The 20,383-nt window shown below is 44.1% G+C and overlaps 1 protein-coding gene across 1 annotated transcript in view; it reads right to left on the bottom strand.

The window, feature by feature from the left end:
• Nucleotides 1-20,383, bottom strand: part of LOC119965672 (thrombospondin type-1 domain-containing protein 7A-like) — a 589,817-nt gene that overhangs the window by 110,537 nt on the left and 458,897 nt on the right. Inside the window, exons 7-8 of the mRNA XM_038796437.1 lie at nt 11,140-11,331; nt 7,261-7,495 (exon numbers count right to left, since the gene is read on the bottom strand). Of these exons, the coding sequence (XP_038652365.1) occupies nt 7,261-7,495; nt 11,140-11,331 (427 nt within the window). The remainder of the gene's footprint in view (nt 1-7,260; nt 7,496-11,139; nt 11,332-20,383) is intronic.

Here is a 20,383-nt window from a genome sequence, read left to right as displayed (position 1 = left end):
ACTCAGTTTCAATTATAAACACAGCCCATAGTAATTATTTTCACTATACAATCATGTTTATTTTGGAGATATGTATTGTTACTTTTCACTGTGTTCATTCAATAAGTTTAGGCAGACTACCTAGATAAATTAACTATGAAAGGTATAATGATTGCACAAAATATATTTGTCCTTCAATAGCAAGGGATTATTTCTGCAACTGTACTTTACGGTTAGAGCTCACTTTTATAACTGGAAATAAATGCTTCTTTAAAAGTCAAAATGATTGCCAACATGTATGGGTAATGAGTTCATATAATATTCCTCTGTTGCATTGATGGAGGGGGTTACTTTTCAAAATAAATTGAGTAATCCCTCAAAATTCACTGAGGTGTTTTTCAACATGAGGCATAATATATAAGTTGTTACTGTTTAAGACATTTGTAACATTTTCCATTGCTGTTTATTTTAAACAGTTTAATGATGGGATTAAGGAAGAACACAGGGGAATTATATGCACTTTTGTTAACCAAAATAAATTAATTCCCTTAGTTACAATTTTAAAAAATGTGACTATGCCTCCCTGGAACACAAACATCAGAATTGCATTGGCAATTGTTTTTTAAAATCGGTATTAATACACAATTATCTCTCTTTCAGTTTAATAGTGACTCTCACTGAAAAGTTCCGGCCCCTCCCACTGGCGGGAACTTCCTGTCCCCCTGAAGTCAATGGATGTTGGAATGGCCTGCCGCATCCGCTGTCGGGAAACCCATTATGGCAGGATTGGAAAATTGCTTGAACTGCAAAGCATTCAAAAATCAAATTATGTGAAGTGAAGTGTTTTTCAACAGAGTTGCATGAAGCTAGATAAAGCCTATAGTGTTTTCTTATTGATTTGATCATACAATGATAATCCCTATTTAACAAGAGAGTTTAAGAAGCTTCATATTTTGTCTTTGCAGATTTCATGACACGTGTCTCTGTTTAATTTATGTTTAGAACAAAAACGAGCTTGGTTAACAGGAAGGATGAAGATACAGTTGCAGTTCTTCTTCTTGAATAATTTGACCCTTCAATGCTCCTTAGACAATTTGATCTGTGTGAACCTCATGAAAGATTAAAGGCCACTGCATCTTTACGAAAACAGGAGCAGCGTGTGTTTCAAATTTGTCTAGTGTCATTTCAAACTAATCTGGCATGAAGAGAGAAGTCACTGGTGACAGATGAATAGTTTGTTTTTCCATGACGTTGAAATAAGCCCATTAGCTATCATGAGAACATGACCGGCATTCATCTTTCACAAGTGCTTTTATCTAACAGATTTCAATTTTTAAAGGGGAAGTAGAAAATAAGCAGATGAAAATTAATCATTTTATTGTGAGCGTGCTTTGTACGTGTGGGATTGACATTGTAACATTTCACTAATTTTTAGCTGTTGATGTTAAATACTCTTTCTGTATGGAATTATTATTCGTTTCTCCATCGGGATAATACTGCTCACCCTTTGAGAGAACTAAGTTAAACTAAAACATTCATAATGACATTTAATTCTTGATAAGAGCTACTTGCTAAGAGTAAAGAGGTAATTTTTGTTGCAGCTCCAGTTTTCTTTTGGAGCTAACTCTTTTTCAATAATTAGTTTCTAAAAGTGAACCTTGTCTTGGATGATCTGGAAACTGTGGGCGAAATTCTCCGACCCCCATGACGGGTCGGAGAATAGCGGGAGGGCCTTCCCGACATTTTTCCCGCCCTCCCGCTATTCTCCCCCACCGCCCAACTCCCGACCCGAATCGCTGCCGCCGTTTTTTTACGGCCGGCAGCGATTCACAGCTGTTCGATGGGCCGAAGTCCCAGCCCTTTACGCCGTTTTTACGAACGGCAAACACACCTGGTCTGGCCGTTCGTAAAAACGGCGTCACAAACTCGCTTTTCATAACCATGGCACCAATTGGCACGGCAGTACCACGGCCGTGCCAAGGGTGCCATGGGCCTGCAATCGGTGGGCACCGATCGCGGGCAGCGGGCCCGATGCCCGCGCACTCTTTCTCCTTCCGCCGCCCCGCAGTATCCATTCGCGGGGCGGCTGAGGGGCAACCCGGCCCGCGCATGCGCGGGTTTCGCACAAATACGCGATGACGTCATCCGCGCATGCGCGGGTTGGAGTCTTCCAATCCGCGCATGCGCGGCTGACGTCATATGACGCGTCAGCCGGCGCTAACTCCGGCAAGCCTAATGCCGGAGCCTACGGCGTCGGGCTGCTAGCCCCGACCGGGGACCAGAATCGGTTCCCGGTCGGGAAGGGGCGCGCTGGCGTCAAACCCGCCCGGGTTTGACGCCAGCTTTACGATTTCTCCCGTTTTGGGAGAATCGCGCCCTGTATGTTTGTTCTATTCCATCATGAAGGGGAACATCACAGAGGCTAACAATTCTCCAACTTCAGTAATTTGGGTATCACTTACATACATCTCAGTGAAATGGCAGATATTACTACTGGACGCAGGAATTTGCAGACTGACAACTAGTATTTTTGTTTATAAATAAATATTTCGGAAGCATTAAAATCAGCATACATACATACAATGAAAATAAACATATGTGGTTAGCTTGGCTGTTTTATAAAATTATTTGAAGAACAGCTAAAAGGCAAATTTCAGGAACTGAGCCAAAACTCTGCTCCTGTATCGTGTACTAAATCTCACTTGCACATTACCATTCCTTGCTAATGTACCATGGCTTTCAGTCCCCTATGCCAGAAATTTGAAATAATCATCCTTCTGTTTAAATCCCTGCATATCCCTATAATCTCCTCCAGGATATTAACCTTAAACCCTTTATTCCTCTTCTTGTCTTTCCTTTTGCTTCACCAGTAATTTATTTTGGCCGCCAGTGTATACAATGAAAAATGAAGACTATTCTTAAAACAGACACAGACCTACTCTATCCCGTTAAGCAGAACAGAACCAGAAGAAATTTGAAAATAATCAACAAAGCTGAATAGAATGTGGGACTAAATGGAGACAATAAGTTAATATTAATTCAACATAGGGTGAGATCTAACAAAAAAAAAGAGTCCGTTCTGGTGAGATTAGAGGGCTCGTTCCTGGCACTTGTAGCACTGTGAATGACCCCACTATCTAAAGGCACTCTGTTGTGTTTTAATAATAATAATCTTTATTATTGTCACAAGTAGGCTTACATTAACACTGCAATGAAGTTACTGTGAACATTCCCTAGGTGCCAAAATCCGGCACCTGTTTGGGTACATGGAGGGAGAATTCAGAATGTCCAAGTCATCTAACAAGCACATCTTCCAGGATTCGGAGGAAACCGGAGCACCCAGAGGAAACCCACGCAGACACGGGGAGAACGTGCAGAATACGCACAGTGACCCATGTGGGAATTGAACCTGGGACGCTGACGCTGTGAAGCAACAGCGCTAATCACTATGTTAACATGCAGCTCAACTCCCCTCAAGGCTGCATTTAGCGTAATTTCCTAAGATTGGGATGTCATTCTTAAATAATGCCTCGATCACTCAACCTCCCTGACGTGATGCTGGGACCACTCACAGCCCAACTCATCTGTTGGGGGGTCCACGAGCACCCCGGACTCCACCTCACACAGGCAGGGCACTCCTGGCCCTGCTTCCCGGAAAGGCAAAATGCCGCAGGTACCTTGCCACTGCCAGACTGGTACCTGGTGGCACTGCTAGGGTGCCCAAGTGGCACTGCCAGGGTTCCCAGGTGGCATCAGCAGTGCCAGGGTTTCACCCTACCTAGAGGCCAATCACTCGGAGCTCTCGATCACCTGGGAGAACCCCCTCCCCCTAAGTGCCGTTCAGCCTGGTCCCTGTTTGTGGGGACCAGTGCTGAACGGCATCACGCTGGAGTCTCCTCGGCGAGGTTGATAGATCCCAGGTGCTGGTTCCATCTGGCATTGGCAAGGTTAAGTGAGTATGCTGCAAGTCTGGGTCCTGCCCATTGTGGGCGGTATCCAGATTGCAACGTCTTGCGAGATCTCATGTGGTGACCTTCAGGAATACCTCATGTGAGACCTCTCCCGGCATCTACTGGCCGCATTCCATTCCAATTCCGGCTGGAGGTGGCCGGTAAATCACGCCCATAGTCAGAAACTCCAGCCACTTTTAGGTGACCAGGTCTTCACATTGCACAATTAATGACTTTCATACACAGCTCGGGATATAAGTGAAACCCAATACACATTTATTCGCAAGTAACCATTGACTACAATCCAACTGTAAGAGGTAAATACACATATTAAAATTGAATAAATTATTTTAAGTTAATGTTGTATAAATGAAAGATTAGTTAGAACTACCAATATCACAATGTCATTGCACTTTATATTGCAACACATAAACCATATTAGTACTCTATTTCATAATTACTGTAAACCATTGTACTAATGACACGTTAAGGAATAAAAAATGTAATTGAATTACAGCATTTCCAGAAAAGTAATCTTCATAACATATCTAATTAGAACTAGAAATTATGGTTATGATTGAGATGTTTTTCTCTTGGTGGGAAGTGGAGGAGAATATAGAAAGTGAAGGAGAATATAGAACACTCTCAATGACTTCTTATATAATTTTTAAGACTGCCTATGTTTTAAGATTAATAGTACTGTTTTCTAGGGAACAGCTCCCAGAATCTTAGACTCCCAACTGTCTTCTTTACAAAAACAGATTTAATAATACAGGGTGCTTCATTATATCTTCTCTCATCATGATTTTCAATAACCTACTTAATGAGGTATAAATATGTTCAAAAAGCCAAATTCATCAGGCTCACAGCAGTTATTCTGTGTGGACACAATTAACATAAAGCACACACAGTTATATGTTTTATTCCAGCTAGTCAGTTCTCTGAAGTACTGTATTCTTAACAGTACTCTGTTTTCAGAAGTTGAAAAAGAAGTACCACAAGCTTTCGAATGACTGCTTTTCACAAACGACATGAATGTTTTATACCTTTGGAACAACTACATAGAAACATAAAAAATAAAAGCAGGAGGAAGCCAATCGGCCCTTCAAGCCTGCTGTGCCATTCATTATGATTGTGGTTGATCATCAAGTTCAATTCCCTGATCCCGCCTTCCCCCCTTATCCCTTGATCCCTTTAGTCCCAAGAGCTATATCCAATTCCTTCTTGAAATTACACAATATTTTCACCTCAACTACTTTTTGTGGTAGTAAATTTCATAGATTCACCATTCTCTGGGTGAAGAAATTTCTCCTCACCTCAGTCCTAAAAGGTTTAGCCCTCATCCTCAAACTTTGAACCCTAGTTCTGGACTCCCCCACCGTCGGGAATATTGTTTCATAATCTGCCCTGTCTACGCCTGTTAGAATTCTATAAGTTTCTATGAGATTCCCCCTCACTCTTCTAAACTCCAATAATCCTTACCAATTTAATCTCTCCTCATATGACAGTCCTGCCATCCCAAAAATCAGCCTGTTAAACCTTCGCTGCACTCCCTCCATAGCCTGAATATCCTTCCTCAGATAAGGACACCAAAACTGCACATAATACACCAGGTGTGGCCTCACCAATGCCCTATACTATTGAATAAAACTTCCCTATTGCAATAATCAAATCTTCCCGCTATGAAGGCCAACATACCATTTGCCTTCTTCACTGCTTGCTGTACCTGCATGCTTACTTTCAGTTATTGGTGCACAAAAACACCAAGGTCTTGTTGAGTATCCACCTCTCTCAATAGACACAAATTCAATTAATAATCTGCCTTCCTATTTTTACTCCCAAATTGATAACCTCACATTTATCCACGTTATACCGCATCTGTCATGCATATGCCCACTCATTCGGCCTGTCCAAATCCCGATGAAGCATCTATGCATCCTCCTCACAGTTCACCCTCCCACTAACTTTGTATCATCTTCAAATATGGAAATACTACTTTTAGTTATAGAGTCATAGATGTTTACGGCATGGAAACAGGCCCTTCAACCCAGCTTGCCCATGCTGCAAATCATTGATATATAATGTGAACAGTTGGGATCCTAGCACAGATCCCTGCGGTACCCAACTAGTCACAGCCTGCCAATCAGAAAAAGATCCATGTATTCCAACTTTTTGCTTCCTGTCTGCTAACCAGCTTTCTATCCATCTCATGACACTACCCGCAATCCCATGAACTTTAACTTTACTTAGTAATCTGCCTCGTGAAAACTTGTACAAAGTCTTCTGAAAGTCTAAATAAACCACATCCACCGGATCTTCCTAGTCAACTCTACTTGCTACACCTTCAAAGAATTCCAGTTGATTTGTCAAGCATGATTTTCCTTTCATAAATCCATACTGACTTTATCTGATTATACCACTGCTAAACCAGTGGTATACCAATGCTATACTGGTGGTATATCAGTGGCAAACCAGTGCTATACCCCTAAATCTTAGATTAAATTAAGCTCCATCACTTCACAGAAATAAGAAACAGAAAATACAACAAGAGTTAACCATTTCCAAGAAGGGTATTGCCGGGTATTAGAAGATTATGATTGGGTGTAGGAGGTTTGGAAGGCATAGAGGCCTGAAGCTTACTCTGCAACTATTCTGGCTGGACTACATCAAGCGTATTGGGGACTAATTTGGCTCTCCAGTTGATCTTGGAGTTGGGGATGGTTTTAACAGAGTAAAGGTAACCAACTGCTTATTTTCTCCACTTCCAACCATCTTCAACTTTTTTTCCTCCAACCTAATTTCCAATAAGAGCAAAAAGGTTCAAAGATTCTTTGTTACCAAGATTGAGAATATTCATTCAGCAGTCTCCAATACTTCTTTCCTCCCTCTAGCCAAATAAATCTAACCTCCCTCAAGAATCTTGTTTGGTGTAGCTCAATGTGATCTCTCTTTAGCTTCTGGCTAATCTCTCTCCATGTCCTCTCAGAGCTCACCCATGCAGGAGATCCACCTCCAGCTTTCTTGATCTAATTTCCATTAAACTACCGTCCACACAATTTCCTTTACTGATCTTCACACAATGCATCTCTGTGCTTCAACACAACAAATATTTTATGGTCTGGATTTCCCACCTGAAATGGGATAAGAAATTTCAGCATTTCTAACATCTGAATTCTCCTGAAACTAGGTGGCATCGTACCATGGAATTATTTTAACATTATTATACTATGTGAACACTTCAGTCAATAATAGCAAATATAACTTTAGATAGCTTTCTTTAACCCAAAGCAAATATTATCACAGTTTTATTGAGCAATTACTATGCCTTTACTTTTTTGGTCCCACTTGTCCCACGTTGACTCTCACACACATAACCTTTCTAGTTTGCATTCCCACAGCACAGGTTGCCTCACCGCTCCAGCTGGTGCTTGAATTAAGAGTAGCTACAGACGAGTCTTCAATGCAAGGACCCCAGTGACCAGCCTGCCAGTGATATACAGTACAAGGATGCTCATTACAGCTGCGTACTTCCTGTAAGGCACTGCTGTTTGGACACTGTGCTGCTCCTGTTCAAAAACAAACAATACAAAAATAATATGTCATGGTCTTCAAAAACATTCTTGCAGTCTTCACACTTAAATGATATGGCTCTGATCTTTAAAAAAATTCAACAGGAATTTCGCCAGCATAAAACTAAACAAATAACTATTCGTTCACATCAGGGTAGTACACTGATTCTTGATTTTATGTGGTTCTGCTGTTCTCAGTGCTGGGGCCTGTGACTCAGAGAGACAGAGAGCAATGTATCTACATTTGCTGATGATATAAAGCTAAATGAGAATGAAAATTGTGAGGAAGACACCAAAGAGTTGCAAAGAGGTTATGTAGCTGGGCAACAAAGTGACAGGTGGAGTATATTGTGGAAAAGTGTGAGATTATTCACTTCGGTTATAGGAATAGAAAAATATATTTTTTAAAGGCTTAAAACACATAAATGTTGCTGTTCAGACAGACTTGTGGTGTACTCATACGAGGAACACAAAAAGTGAGCATGTGGATACAGCAAGCAATTAGGCAAGCAACTGATATGTTGACCTTTATTGAAAGGGGATTCAAGTAAAAGAATAAAGAAGTCTTGCTGAAATTATACAGTGCTTTAGTGAGACTATATCTGAACAGCATGTGTAGTTTTGGTCTCCATATTTAAGGAAGGATATACTTGCATTGGAGGCAATACGGTGGAAGTTAATTTGCTTGGTCCCTGGGATAAAAGGCTTGCCCTGCAATGACAGCCTGAGTAAATTGGGGCTAAATACTCTTGAGTTTAGAAGAATGAGTGATGACCGCATTCAAGATTATGAAGAAACTTGACAGGGTAGATAATGAGAAGTTGCTTCCCTTGGCTGGGAAATCCAGAGCAAGGGAGCATAGTTTCAGGAAAAGGGGTTATCATTCAGAACTGATGTGAGGAGAAATTTCTTCGGTCAAAGGGTTGTGAATCTTTTGGACTTCTCCACACCAGAGGGTTGTGGATTTTCCATCATTAAATATGCATAAGGTTGGAGTAGACAAATTTTGGTCTCTCAGGGAACTAAGAGATATGAGGTGCAGGTGAGAAAGTGGAGTTGAAGCCCAAGATCAGGCACCACGATCATCTCAGATGTTGGAGCTTGACGGGTTGTATGGTCTTCTCTTGCTCCTATTTCTTCTGTTCATATGTAATATATTAATTTCAAAAGTCCTTTTAGTTATTTTTGTGAATAGTTGTTTATGATTTCAATGCAATAAATCACTTAAAGAAACAAACAAGCTTGGCAGTTTACTTCTGCTACCAGAGTTCACTAGACTTTTCTATTTGCAAAATTGTTGTATTTTGTGGCTATTATTGACTGGTATTACATGGATTTATCATACTGTAAATAGGAGAACTGGAGAAACAGATTGATGACATCTAGAGCAGCGCAGAGGCTAGCACTGCTGCCTCATAGTGCCACGGACCCAGGTTTGATTCCTGCCATGGGCGACTGTCTTGTGTGGATTTTGCACTTCTCCCAATGTCTGTTTGGGCTTCCTCCAGGTGATCCTGTTTCTTCCACAGTGTGAAAGATATGCAGGTTAGGATGATTGGCCATGCTAGATTATCCCTTATCGTCCAAAGATGTGCAGATTAGGTGGATTGGCCATGTTAGATTGTCCCTTCATGTCCAAAAATGGGCAGATTAGATGGATTGGCCATGGTCAATGGTTATGGGGATAGGGCAGGGGAGTGGGCCTGGGTAGAGTGCTCTTTTGGAGGCTCACTGCAGACTCAATAGGCCAAATGGTCATCTTCTGCACTTCCAAAGAGAGGAGATCATGGGCAGCATGATAGCACAGTGGTTAACACTGTTGCTTCACAGCTCTAGGGTCCCAGGTTCGATTCCCGGCTTTGGTCACTGTCTGTGTGGAGTCTGCATGTTCTCCCTGTGTCTGTGTGGGCTTGCTCCAGGTGCTCCTGTTTCCTCCCACAAGTCCTGAAAGATGTGCTTGTTAGGTAATTTGGACATTCTGAATTCTCCCTTTGTGTACCCGAACAGGCGCCGGAATGTGGCAACAAGTGGCTTTTCACAGTAACTTCATTGTAGTGTTAATGACAGTCTACTTGTGACAATAAAGATTATTATTATTATACACTTGCACACATAAATTATCCACACTTGATTTTCCCAGCCCCATGTAGTTAGGATTGAAAGCAGGGGACCTGAGAAAATCGGGATACACTCTGGCTGGATGGCGCCCTATCACATTCTTTCCTCCAGAAAGCTTTTCCAAGGTCGGCCTGGTAACAAGTTTGATTGCCCACTCCACTCAGTTGGACAGTGATTTTTCTGCATTACCAGGACTTTGCCAATGGCAGAGTGGTTCCTCCTCACACAAGGAGATGGCCAATTCATTAGAAGCTGCCTTCCCGTGGCAAGTGGGGGGGCTCAAGCTCCAATGGCAAGGCAGTTTGGATAAAAGACTGCAACTGCAATCGTATTTGATCCTGCTGAGGTGTTTTGCCTTCACCCTGATGTCCCTACTGACATCAGGAGTCTTCAATACAGTTCTTCTGCATTTGCCAGCAAAGGGGCATTCCTGTTAAGGCACTCTTGCAGTTGCCAACCTGCCTCAGCAATGTCCACTGTCCCAATGGGTTTGTAGAGGTAGCAGAGTGGCCAGTCCTCTGATTGAGCCTCCAGCCATTGGGAGCTAGGCGGTGTCCTTAACATGATGGCCAATCAGTCTCTTCCTGCAAGATTGCACTGCCGATTGTCCATTTGGCCTAATGTCGGAGTTCTGAAGCCAATGAGAAAAGCAATCCCAAATCATTCACATATTTACTTGTGAGTAGGTATGAAATATTATAGCTACAGTTCTAGATAAGAAATCAATTATCATTTTCAGTCAAGTATGGTGTGTGCGCATGAAGGAACTGTCATCTAGAAGGAAAATTCAGAAGAGTGATAATGATAGTGGGGTCAGAAGAATCAAAATATTGCATTGCAATATATGTTTGTTTCTTCATGATAAAGGAATTATGTTTATGTTTATTTAATATGCATAGACAATATAGCTCATAAAATTCATAGTAGTCAGTATAGCAACAGTTTTTCATCTGAAATTAAATTGTGCCAAATATTCAATGGCTGAAGAAACAATAGACACAGCTGGGGTCAATGACCCTTAGCGCATTAAATCATGACATGCCCTGCTGCTTTTGGACAGTAAATGTAATTGAACAAATTTGCCAGTAAGTAGCTTTTCAGCACCTGCTAGACAGCATGGGCTTATAACAGATAACACAACAGAAAAAAAGTAATCTACCATTGCTTTGACAATCATCATTTGCTGTGTGTCAAAACATTTACATGATGTACATGATGTAAAAAACATTTACAGACATATCAGGTGACTTGACAATCATAACTTGCTGGATTCTCAGGATAAAACTGAACATTAAGATAAACAATTAGTCGTAACTATATATTTGTTCGTCACAGGAATCCCTGATGAGTTGTTCTAAATTATAGTTAGTAATGTACCTCAGTCGACCTAAGAATTCTCTAAATTATTCAAAATTATTGAGATACCAAGCAATTGGAAAATAAACAGATGACACTAAAGCTACTAATTATTTGTTCTTTTCACCAAAAGAGTACAAGAGAATTTGACTGATTGGTAATCATACCTTCAGCTGCATATGCCAGAATTGAGCGTGCACGCATCTGTTTGCCCTCGGTGGTCTTCCCAGAGCAGGTATATGAGCATGATGACCATTCTGACCATTTGCTAAGAACACAGTCTTTTGGGCATGGTACTTCACATAATACCGGGACTGGATAGATAGCTTCTCTGCACAAATTTCTGTCCACAAAATTTCCTGCGAACACAAGAAACCCAACAATAATTCATTAGAGTGAAAGGAGAACTCATGTACATGCACAGAAATGTAAACGTTTGAGAGAAGTAAGGTAGCTAATACCCTAATAAAAATTACTAATATAGCATTCCAATTCTGAATATTGCCTCGTTAGGATTAATAAAACCTATTATATTGGCTGGAATTCTCCGGCCGTTGGGATTCCTTGTTCCCGCAGGTTTCCGGCAGCGTGGGGTGATTTCAATGGGCTAACACATTGAAAAACAGCAGGAGTATAGAATCCGGCTGCCAGCGAACAGTGCGCCGTTGAGAAACGTGTGGCTGGGGGACGGGACAATCCAGCCCATTTTCTACGCAGCATAGCCCCAGTGAAATAATGACCAGATCACCGGCTAACTTCCCAATGTTGATTAGGATAAATATGGTGCATGCGAGGGAGTTCCAGCGTGCGCTGTGTCATCCCAGCACTTGTGCAGGGGGGTTCTTCCCCGCGCCAGCTATGGCGGGCCGTTACACTGGCCGGCGCAGAGGGAAAGAGTGCCCCTACGGCACATGCCCGCCCGCGGATCAGTGGGCCCGATCACGGGCCAGGCCACCATGGGAGCCCCACCCGGGGCCAGATCCCCCCCCCCCCCCCACCCCGAGGACTCTGCAGGACATTCGGCCTATCGTGGGCCAGAGAATCACCGGGGCTGCCGCTGCCAACGGCCCCCGTCCAGCGCGGCGCGATTCCCGCCCCTGCCTAAAAACCGCTGCCGGATAATCCGGCATCCGGCGTCGGGCCGGTGATTCTCTGGCCCGGCAGGGGGCAGGGAATCCTGCCCATCATATTTCAACTTACAAAGTTTCATCAAATAACTTTTATTCAGTGCATGGGTTAACATGATTGCACTAAACCTGTTTGCCTTCTTTTAATACAATCACTTATCTGTCACATAAATTATTCATTGTGTTAAATGAGCACAGAGAGAAGTGCATTAATCAATGCAATAAATATAATGCACACTGGAAATTAAAGAATAGGATTTATTATGTTAAACTCACATTATTGTATTTATAACCTGAAAAGATCCAGCTTAAGTACTTTCTGGCTTTCAGATTCTTCTGCTTTGATTTGCCATTACATATAAATTTTCAAATTTACTATGCACAAATTTTGGCTGGAGTTCCCCATTTTAGAAACTATTGGCTGGATACTCCATTTCTGAGGCTATGTCCCGAGGAAACGTACGGTCGTACGACCAAAAAATTGGAGCTGTCCCGCACCGTGCTCTGCCCCCAGCCCTATACCTGTAGATACGGAAGGAGAATTGCTGGGTTTGTGGCTGCGCATGCGCAGGGCGGCTACCTGCGGCTGCCGTGCCGTGCAACATGTCACTGGCCCCACGCGGACCTGGCTTGCCAGATAGTGCCCCCCGTAACACCCTCTCACCACTCAAGGAACACCCCCTACCAGTCCCCCCAGACCCTGCCGAAGAACCACCCCCAGCCAGCAGAACGGCTTCCCCCCTCCCCAACTGTGGCCGCGCTGGACACAGTCCGCAGCCACGCGATATCGCGAAAACGGAGAGGACACGCAACCGCGCCGTCAGGAAGTTGGCACATCGGGGGCGGAGCATTGGGGGAGGGCCTCAGGAAATGTCCTGAGGCCGTCCCTTTGGCGTGCTTCGTACTCAGCGATTATGCTGTTTTGAGGGGGCAGAGCATCTGCAAAACGGTGGCGTCCCCGGTTTCGGCATAAAAACGGATTCTCCGGCCAATTGGCGAAAGCAATTTCGGCGTCGGTAATCGGAGAATCCCGCCCTAAGTTCTCCAGCCGGAGATGAATCACCACTGACTTGCACTCGTTCTTGGAGCGCAAATCAAGAGGCGATTCCCTATCCCTTGCTGTGAAAATTTATGCATGGTGGGAATTGTGAGGGATTCCCAATTTACCATTTTGAGCGGGCAGTCCGATAGCGAAGTGGCTGCAGCCCCCGTTCCGAGTGAATTCAAGTTTCAAATAAAATGAACAGGGAAATAGGCTATTTGGGACTGAAAATATTACTGTGCACTACTTCTCCACAACAAGAAGCAGTGAATAGATTTTAAAATATGAGACTGGATTAGAGTACAGTTATAAATCAATGCTCAACCATTTCACACTCACATAAGAGCCTTACTCATCTGATGGAACCCTTTTGCTAACACTATCTCATGGCAACCCATAGATGTGGATCAACTTCCAGATTTCCGGACTATTCCTCCACCAACTGCCATTTATATGTTGCGTGTCTTTTAATTATTCTTTGGGAGGGACAGTGAACGATTGCATAGCATTGGTTGCATTCCTGAGTCAATTAGCATTTCACCAATCTTCTTTATAATTGCAGGAACAAAAGGCACAGAACTGAAGGGAGAGACTGACAACAAGAAGGTGCACACTCAACTCATGCTGAACCATCTCTAAGAGGAAACAAATTACATGGGTCTCTATTGCACGGAATCAATTGCAACTATCTGTCCAAATTGCAGTGCACTACCAAGTTGTGTTTATGTTCCTTCCTTTAATGATTTTTTTCATACATGGAAGACATTCTGGAACTTATCAAAATGTCCTAACATGCAGCCCAATTATCTTATATATGTCACCTAAGGAAACATAACATCATTCAGTAGCATAGATTCAGAGTTTTCACAACCATTGAACAGGTTTTCCTGCAGGGTATTGCAAAGTTCCATGAGAATCTCTTTGGTGAAGTGTCAGAACTGAAGCCACTGCTTCTTAGAACATACAAGTGACTGCAGCATGTTCTTCTCATCCCAGTCTTTGAATAGGCAAGGGTCAACTAAACTTTCACCTAACAAATCCACATTCACTTCTTCTCAAGGCTATAAAAATTCTCCCTAATCTTGAACTATGTGAGAGCAAAAGAAATTCCCAATTAGGCAGTATCTATGTAGAAAGAGAAGCAGAGGCTTGGATTTTCACAGTGACAGAGATCCTCTCCATCACTGTGGAACTGGCAGACAAACCCAAAACCTTGTGCAACAGTCCATAAAGCTGCATCAACCTTTTGTAGCAATTTGCTGATGGCATTAATTCTTTGAAGTAAGTGATTCCACAAGACAGTAAAAACAGCAATACTGTACTTTTCAAACTTCTCTGCTGAGGGTTTGCTTCAGCTTTCACACATGTTTTTCTGAATTTGATACGGCTATGTCTGATAAAGTTACCTTTATATCAACAAAGTTCAGTTGAAAGCCAAAACAGCAGCATCTGCACAAGCAAATCACCTGGTGTCACAAATTCATTTGATCATCAAATGTTTTCCCTATGCCTGCTCCAAACATGGTTGCAGTATATTCCACTGATGTGTGGAAACCGAAAAGAATTCATAAAAGTTTTGAACAAAGTTTTTTAAAAAGTATTACTGCCTCACAGGATTCAGCTGCAGCATTGCAGATTGAATTCAAGGAGAGACTACAACAAGGGAATAATGCACAGGGGCTTGCATTGTTCAGTCTTGCTTGTGGAGCTGAATATTTTCTTGCCATATTTATGGCATTTCCGAAGCTCTGCCCACAACAAGTTTTGCTGCAATTATTTCCAAAACAGTTGTGTCCAGACACTCAGAAGTGTGGGATTGTAGCTGAAAAAAACAGAGAAATCACTCTAGAATTTCAACATTGCTTGTCACATATCTTAAAATTAATGTTAATTGTTCCACAGCTTACATTTGGTGCTGAATCAACTGTTATGGAATAATATTTGGTGTCTTTGCCCTTGGTGATATCAATCAGTGGCTACGCGAAGGTGGGCAGGGCATCTATATCTCACTCCAGCAGCATCTTCTCCTTAAGGAGTCGGCCAGGGGTCCATAGGCAGCCAAAGGAAGGAGGATCAGCAGCTGGACACACTGGGGCCATCCAACCAGATGACTCTGGGACCAATTGACCAATACCAATCTCGCCTTTCTGTGACCCCATCACCTTCGACTCCACAGGCCGACAAGTGCACCTACCTTACAACAGGGCATCCAAAGTAAGCTAGACCCCTCCAGATCTCAGTCCTCCAGAGGACATCTGCCAAGGTAATCACAGACAACCTCCTTTTGTGTAAGCTTCCTTATTGTGATGATAATAATAATCGCTTATTGTCACAAGTAGGCTTCAATGAAGTTACTGTGAAAAGCCCCTAGTCGCCACATTCCGACGCCTGTTCGGGGAGACCGGTACAGGAATTGAACCCGTGCTGCTGGCGATATGTATTACTGTCAATTAGGTGTGAGATTGTTTTCCCGCCCCCCACTTTGGGTCTCTTGTCTGTGCAGTGATCCTTCTTATCATCACAGAGTATGGCCCTTTTCCAGATTATTCTTGACATCAATTATGCCTCCACCTTAATGTTAGGTGTGTTTGCAGAACAAACCTCATTTACAGGTCAAATCAAGTTTATTCTTGGCTGTGTAAGATTGAGGAAGGGGTGTCCTCCTATCTAGCCTGCACTTTGAAAGATGAAGGTGTAGCGTATAAGGAGAGTTGTGTTCACACATGGAGAAACCTCACACATCGTGCAACTCCATGTGCTCTGTCATTCGGCAGGGCATTCAAGGTATGAGCTCATACTCACACGTGTGCACTGCTCTCAGCCAACTGTGTTTTCCACTTTCAGAGCGTACAACTGCTAAGTTCAGCAATAAGGGGGACTCCTTACCACCTCAAAATGACGAAGCTTGGCCCCACTTAGCCACATTATTGTCCTGATCCTAGAGTGTCTCTTACCATGTGGTTGTGCAGGGACAATGCTCGCGTCACAATGATGCAGCGCACTGCATCCCCTCCACTGAACACTCACTGAGGTTACTGATGCTAGTTCCAAATGGTGATTTCTGGCTCTGAAGCTGCACAAAATGGCTTTAGACTTGTGGAGGAGAGCAATGGGATAGGAGCGAGGATGTACTGAAGCTGAAGTGTGCTCTTTATTAGCAATGACGCATGACTTTGAGGGCTTCATAGTGTGTATGCATTCTGGATGTGGCAAGGCCCGGGACTGACCATGAGGGCACAATGTCTGTGTAAAAGAGGAGGCATTTCAATGTCTGCAAGGAAAGTGTTTGATGTCATCATGCTCCGCTGATCCACATCCATTTTAAGCTGAGGATAAATGCAGCCCAGGATCTCTAATGGAGAGTGTTGGCTGTCAGTGTAAGTTGGAAGAATGCTGCACAGCCACTGAGTCATCTCTCAATGAATTCACAGCAGCAGAACATCTAAGAGTGACCTAAGAGTGAATGATCTGATTCACCATCGATGTTACACAGAATGCGTTGTTCCATTGTAGGAGATGGATCTCCTTGAGGAGCCTTGTCACATTGAAGGCATACAGCTGTGAGATACTGGGACTTGAGCAACAGCTCCTGCCTCTTGTAGGCTGCTGTTGCAATTGGGTTGCTGGAGAGATGCTTGAAGAGGCAACACCATCTGTTGTCTGATGGAATTCCATCCTCCAGTTAGCACTTCATCTCAGCCAGGACCCTTGCCCCTGAGGGCTCACCATCCTTCAAAGGATCAGGACAATGAGCCTAATGTGTAACTATTCACCCTCATACTGAACTGCATGAGCAAAATGAGAGGAAGAGAAAAGCTGGTGCTCACGCTGGCTCATGAGGGAGGACATTTGTCCAAGAGGGTACTCACTGCAACTCATTATCCTCCTGGTGGCTATCAGGACCTCATGCACATGCGTCCCTTGTCTGGTCTGTGCTGTTGTCTCTTCCCTGCAGCCTCAGCTTGCTCAAACTTATTACTCTCATCCCCTTCGAGATCCTCTTCATCAAAAGAGACATGCAGCTCCTCCATCCCATCATCTGCCAAGTTTGTGCAGCGTGCAGAAATCCCAGAAAGCTTCGATGATACGTCAGATCCTCTGTGGACTGTATTGAAGTGGTCCGCAAAATCTGTCCAGGCATCGGAATCGCATTTTAAATATGTACTGCACCATTGCTGCAAGTTGGAAGATGGTGGTGCAAAACTCTGACTGCCAGACCAGCTTCGAGCCACCCTGTGTAAATATGGAAACTGAGAGGAGCTTACCCTCAGGTTTCCCTCCCGCACAGACCTGTCTAACTAGCCGCTGTATTCCTTGATCCTGTTGTGCTTCAGATGCATATATGTTTTTAGCCCTTGAACATTTTGAAGATGTGTCTATGCCCCATACAGACCGCACCCATCCCGAGGCCATTTGTACTGTTCAACATATATCCCAACCCCTGCAATCTTCCACCAGTCACGTGCCTGAGAGCAAACTTCCCCACTCAGGATCAGGACTTCCAGTACAAGCCTGCACGCCTGAAAGGTCATCCCTGCCTTACTACTGATCTAGTAGGTGGAGCCATGCCTGTGACATCCCCTGAAAGTGATGTGGTGCTGCCTGTGAGTCCCATGAGTGCTGTACGATGCAAGGTAGGCAAACAAACCTCGAAGTTCGGGTCGTCTGGTGCACGTCGCTTATCATTGTGAAACACTTTGTTCTACTTGCTTGCCGACATGCCTGGATGATCCAGCACGTTGGCATGATTCCAACTAGGAAGCTTTATAATGAGATGGAAAAATATTTAAATGACGTTCCCGATATGCTGCGGTGGGAAACACGGACCACATTTGACTGCTGGAGTGCAAAATCGCGACCTGTTTTACAACATTGAAAAATCTATTTTCGGTCTTACAATATTTTCCTCTCCCTCCTGTTGTGTTCTGTGATCCCACCGTAATAACATACACAGAATATCTGGTTGTGAAACTGGAATGACGAATCATTGGCAAACATGTGGAAAGATAACTAACAGATTACTATACAGACAAAGGGCAAAATTCCCCGACCCCCAGCAGGGTCGTAGAATCGCCTGGGGCCGCCGAAAATCCGGCCCCCGCCGTGGCAGAGATTCTCCGCCACCCGGGAAGTGGCGGTGGCGGGAATCTCGCCACTCCGATCGGCGAGGCCCCTGCGGTGATTCTCCGGCCCGGATGGGCCGAAGTCCCGCCGCTGGGAGGCCTCTCCCACCGCCGAGGTTTGAACCACCTCTGTAACGGCGGGATCAGCGGCGCGAGCGGGCCCCCGGGGTCCTGGGGGGGGGGGGGGGGCGGGGGGCGATCGAACCCCGGGGGGGTGTCCCCACGGTGGCCTGGCCCGCGATCGGGGCCCCCCGCTCAGACTCCGGGCCAGTGCCGTGGGTGCACTCTTTCTCCTTCCGTGGCCGCCACGGCCTTCGCCATGGCGGAAGCGGAAGAGAAACCCACATTGCGCATGCGCCGGTGGTGACGTCAGCCGGGGGCGCCGGTTTTCTGCGCCAGTCTTCTGGTGCCAACCGCTCTGGCGCGGGGCTGGCCCCCACAGGTGGGGAGAATTCCCCACCTTTGGGGAGGCCCGACCCCTGAGTGGTTGGCGCCACTCCCCTACGCCGGGACCCTCCGTCACGCCGGGTAGGGGAGAATCCAGCCCAAAGTTACTTCAATTCTCCTGAAGCTACTCTAAGTGCGACTATGCTGTTGTACATCCTACTACTAACTGGTGGGTCACTCCAGTCACGTGATAGATGTCTGATGCCACCTGCTGGCCGGAGGTCATACCGATATGCAACTATATACATTTATAGTATATTATTGCACTGATATGCAACTATATACATTTATACAGCTATATTCATTGATGTGTGCATTCATATCATCACACCATGTTTCCCATTGTGAAGGGGAGCAGAAAATCCTGGCCAGTAACTCTGTCTCTTCATCTCTCTAATACAGATGCTCCCTAATCTGCTGAGATAATTCCCAGCATTTTCTGTTTATGTTTGAGATTTCCAGCATCTGCAGTATTTTGCTTTCAAATTTGATTATGTTTCCTTTAATAGCAGCTTATAAAATGGTAATTCAAATGAAATGTAAACATTATCCTGAAATATTGCCAGAAAAAGAGCCTTGGGTAGCACAGTGGTTAGCACTGCTGCTTCACAGCACCAGGGATCCGGGTTCGATTCCGGCCTTGAGTGACTGTCTGTGTGAAGTTTGCACAACCTCCCAGTGTTTACGTAGGTTTCCTCCAGATGCTCCAGTTTCCTCCCACAGTCCAAACATGTGAAGGTCAGTTGGATGGCTATGCTAAAAGTGACCCTTAGTGCCCAAAGACGTGTAGGTTAGATGGGTTACGGGGCTGTGGCATGGGAGTGAGCCTCGAAAAGATGTTTTTTGAGGGGGTTGGTGCAGACTCAATGTGCCAAATGGCCTCCTTCTGCACTGTAGGGTTTTATGAAAAGTCCCAGAAATTCAGTTCACAATTGATGGCAAAGACAGTGCAACAAATACTTTTTACGAGGATCAGGAGATCCCTTCTCCTGACAGTCCAAAAGGAAACAAGGAGTTGGGTTGCCTTTCCCTCTTACCATTTTTTTGAAAATCTACTGAGACTTGTGCATTGCAGAGGTATACACTTACCACTCTCCGAACACTACATGATTGGAAAATATCCTTCATTGGATTCCTAATTAGTGCATGTTCATACCACTGATACACACAAAAGTAGAAAATATACCATTGAGAGGAAGTTGTGGTGATGGTGTAAAATTCTTCACAATGGCATCATGGAAATGTGTAAGCATCACTGCTCCTTCTGATGGTGAATAATTCTGGTTCAGTAAGAGGAAGTGCATCAATCAAGGATGAACCAGTATAGGGCTGAATATAGGCCCTCCAGTAAAAGCACTGGTACCAGCAGAATGAAGGAAAGGTTCCAATTGAGGGCACTGGACACAGCAAAGTCTATAGTTCTGAATACATTCTGGCAGTGGCACTAAAGACTTGTAATCCAGAACTAGCTGTACACTTAGTAAAGCTGCTCCAGTCGGCACCAAACAGACAATGTGGAAAATTGCTGAGGTCTGTCCTGTCCACAAAAAGCAGGGCAAAGCCAATACAACCACTTACTGTCCCATCAATCTACACTTGATGATGAGGAAAGAGATGGAAGGTGACACAAGAGTGCAATGAAACAGCAGTTACTCAGTAACAACTCAGTACT

This window comes from Scyliorhinus canicula, chromosome 5, assembly GCF_902713615.1.
Source record: "Scyliorhinus canicula chromosome 5, sScyCan1.1, whole genome shotgun sequence".
In the NCBI taxonomy this organism is placed as follows: Eukaryota; Metazoa; Chordata; class Chondrichthyes; order Carcharhiniformes; family Scyliorhinidae; genus Scyliorhinus; species Scyliorhinus canicula.
The sequence above is the reverse complement of the archived record's forward strand: the minus strand, read 5'-3'. Positions and strand labels throughout refer to the sequence as shown.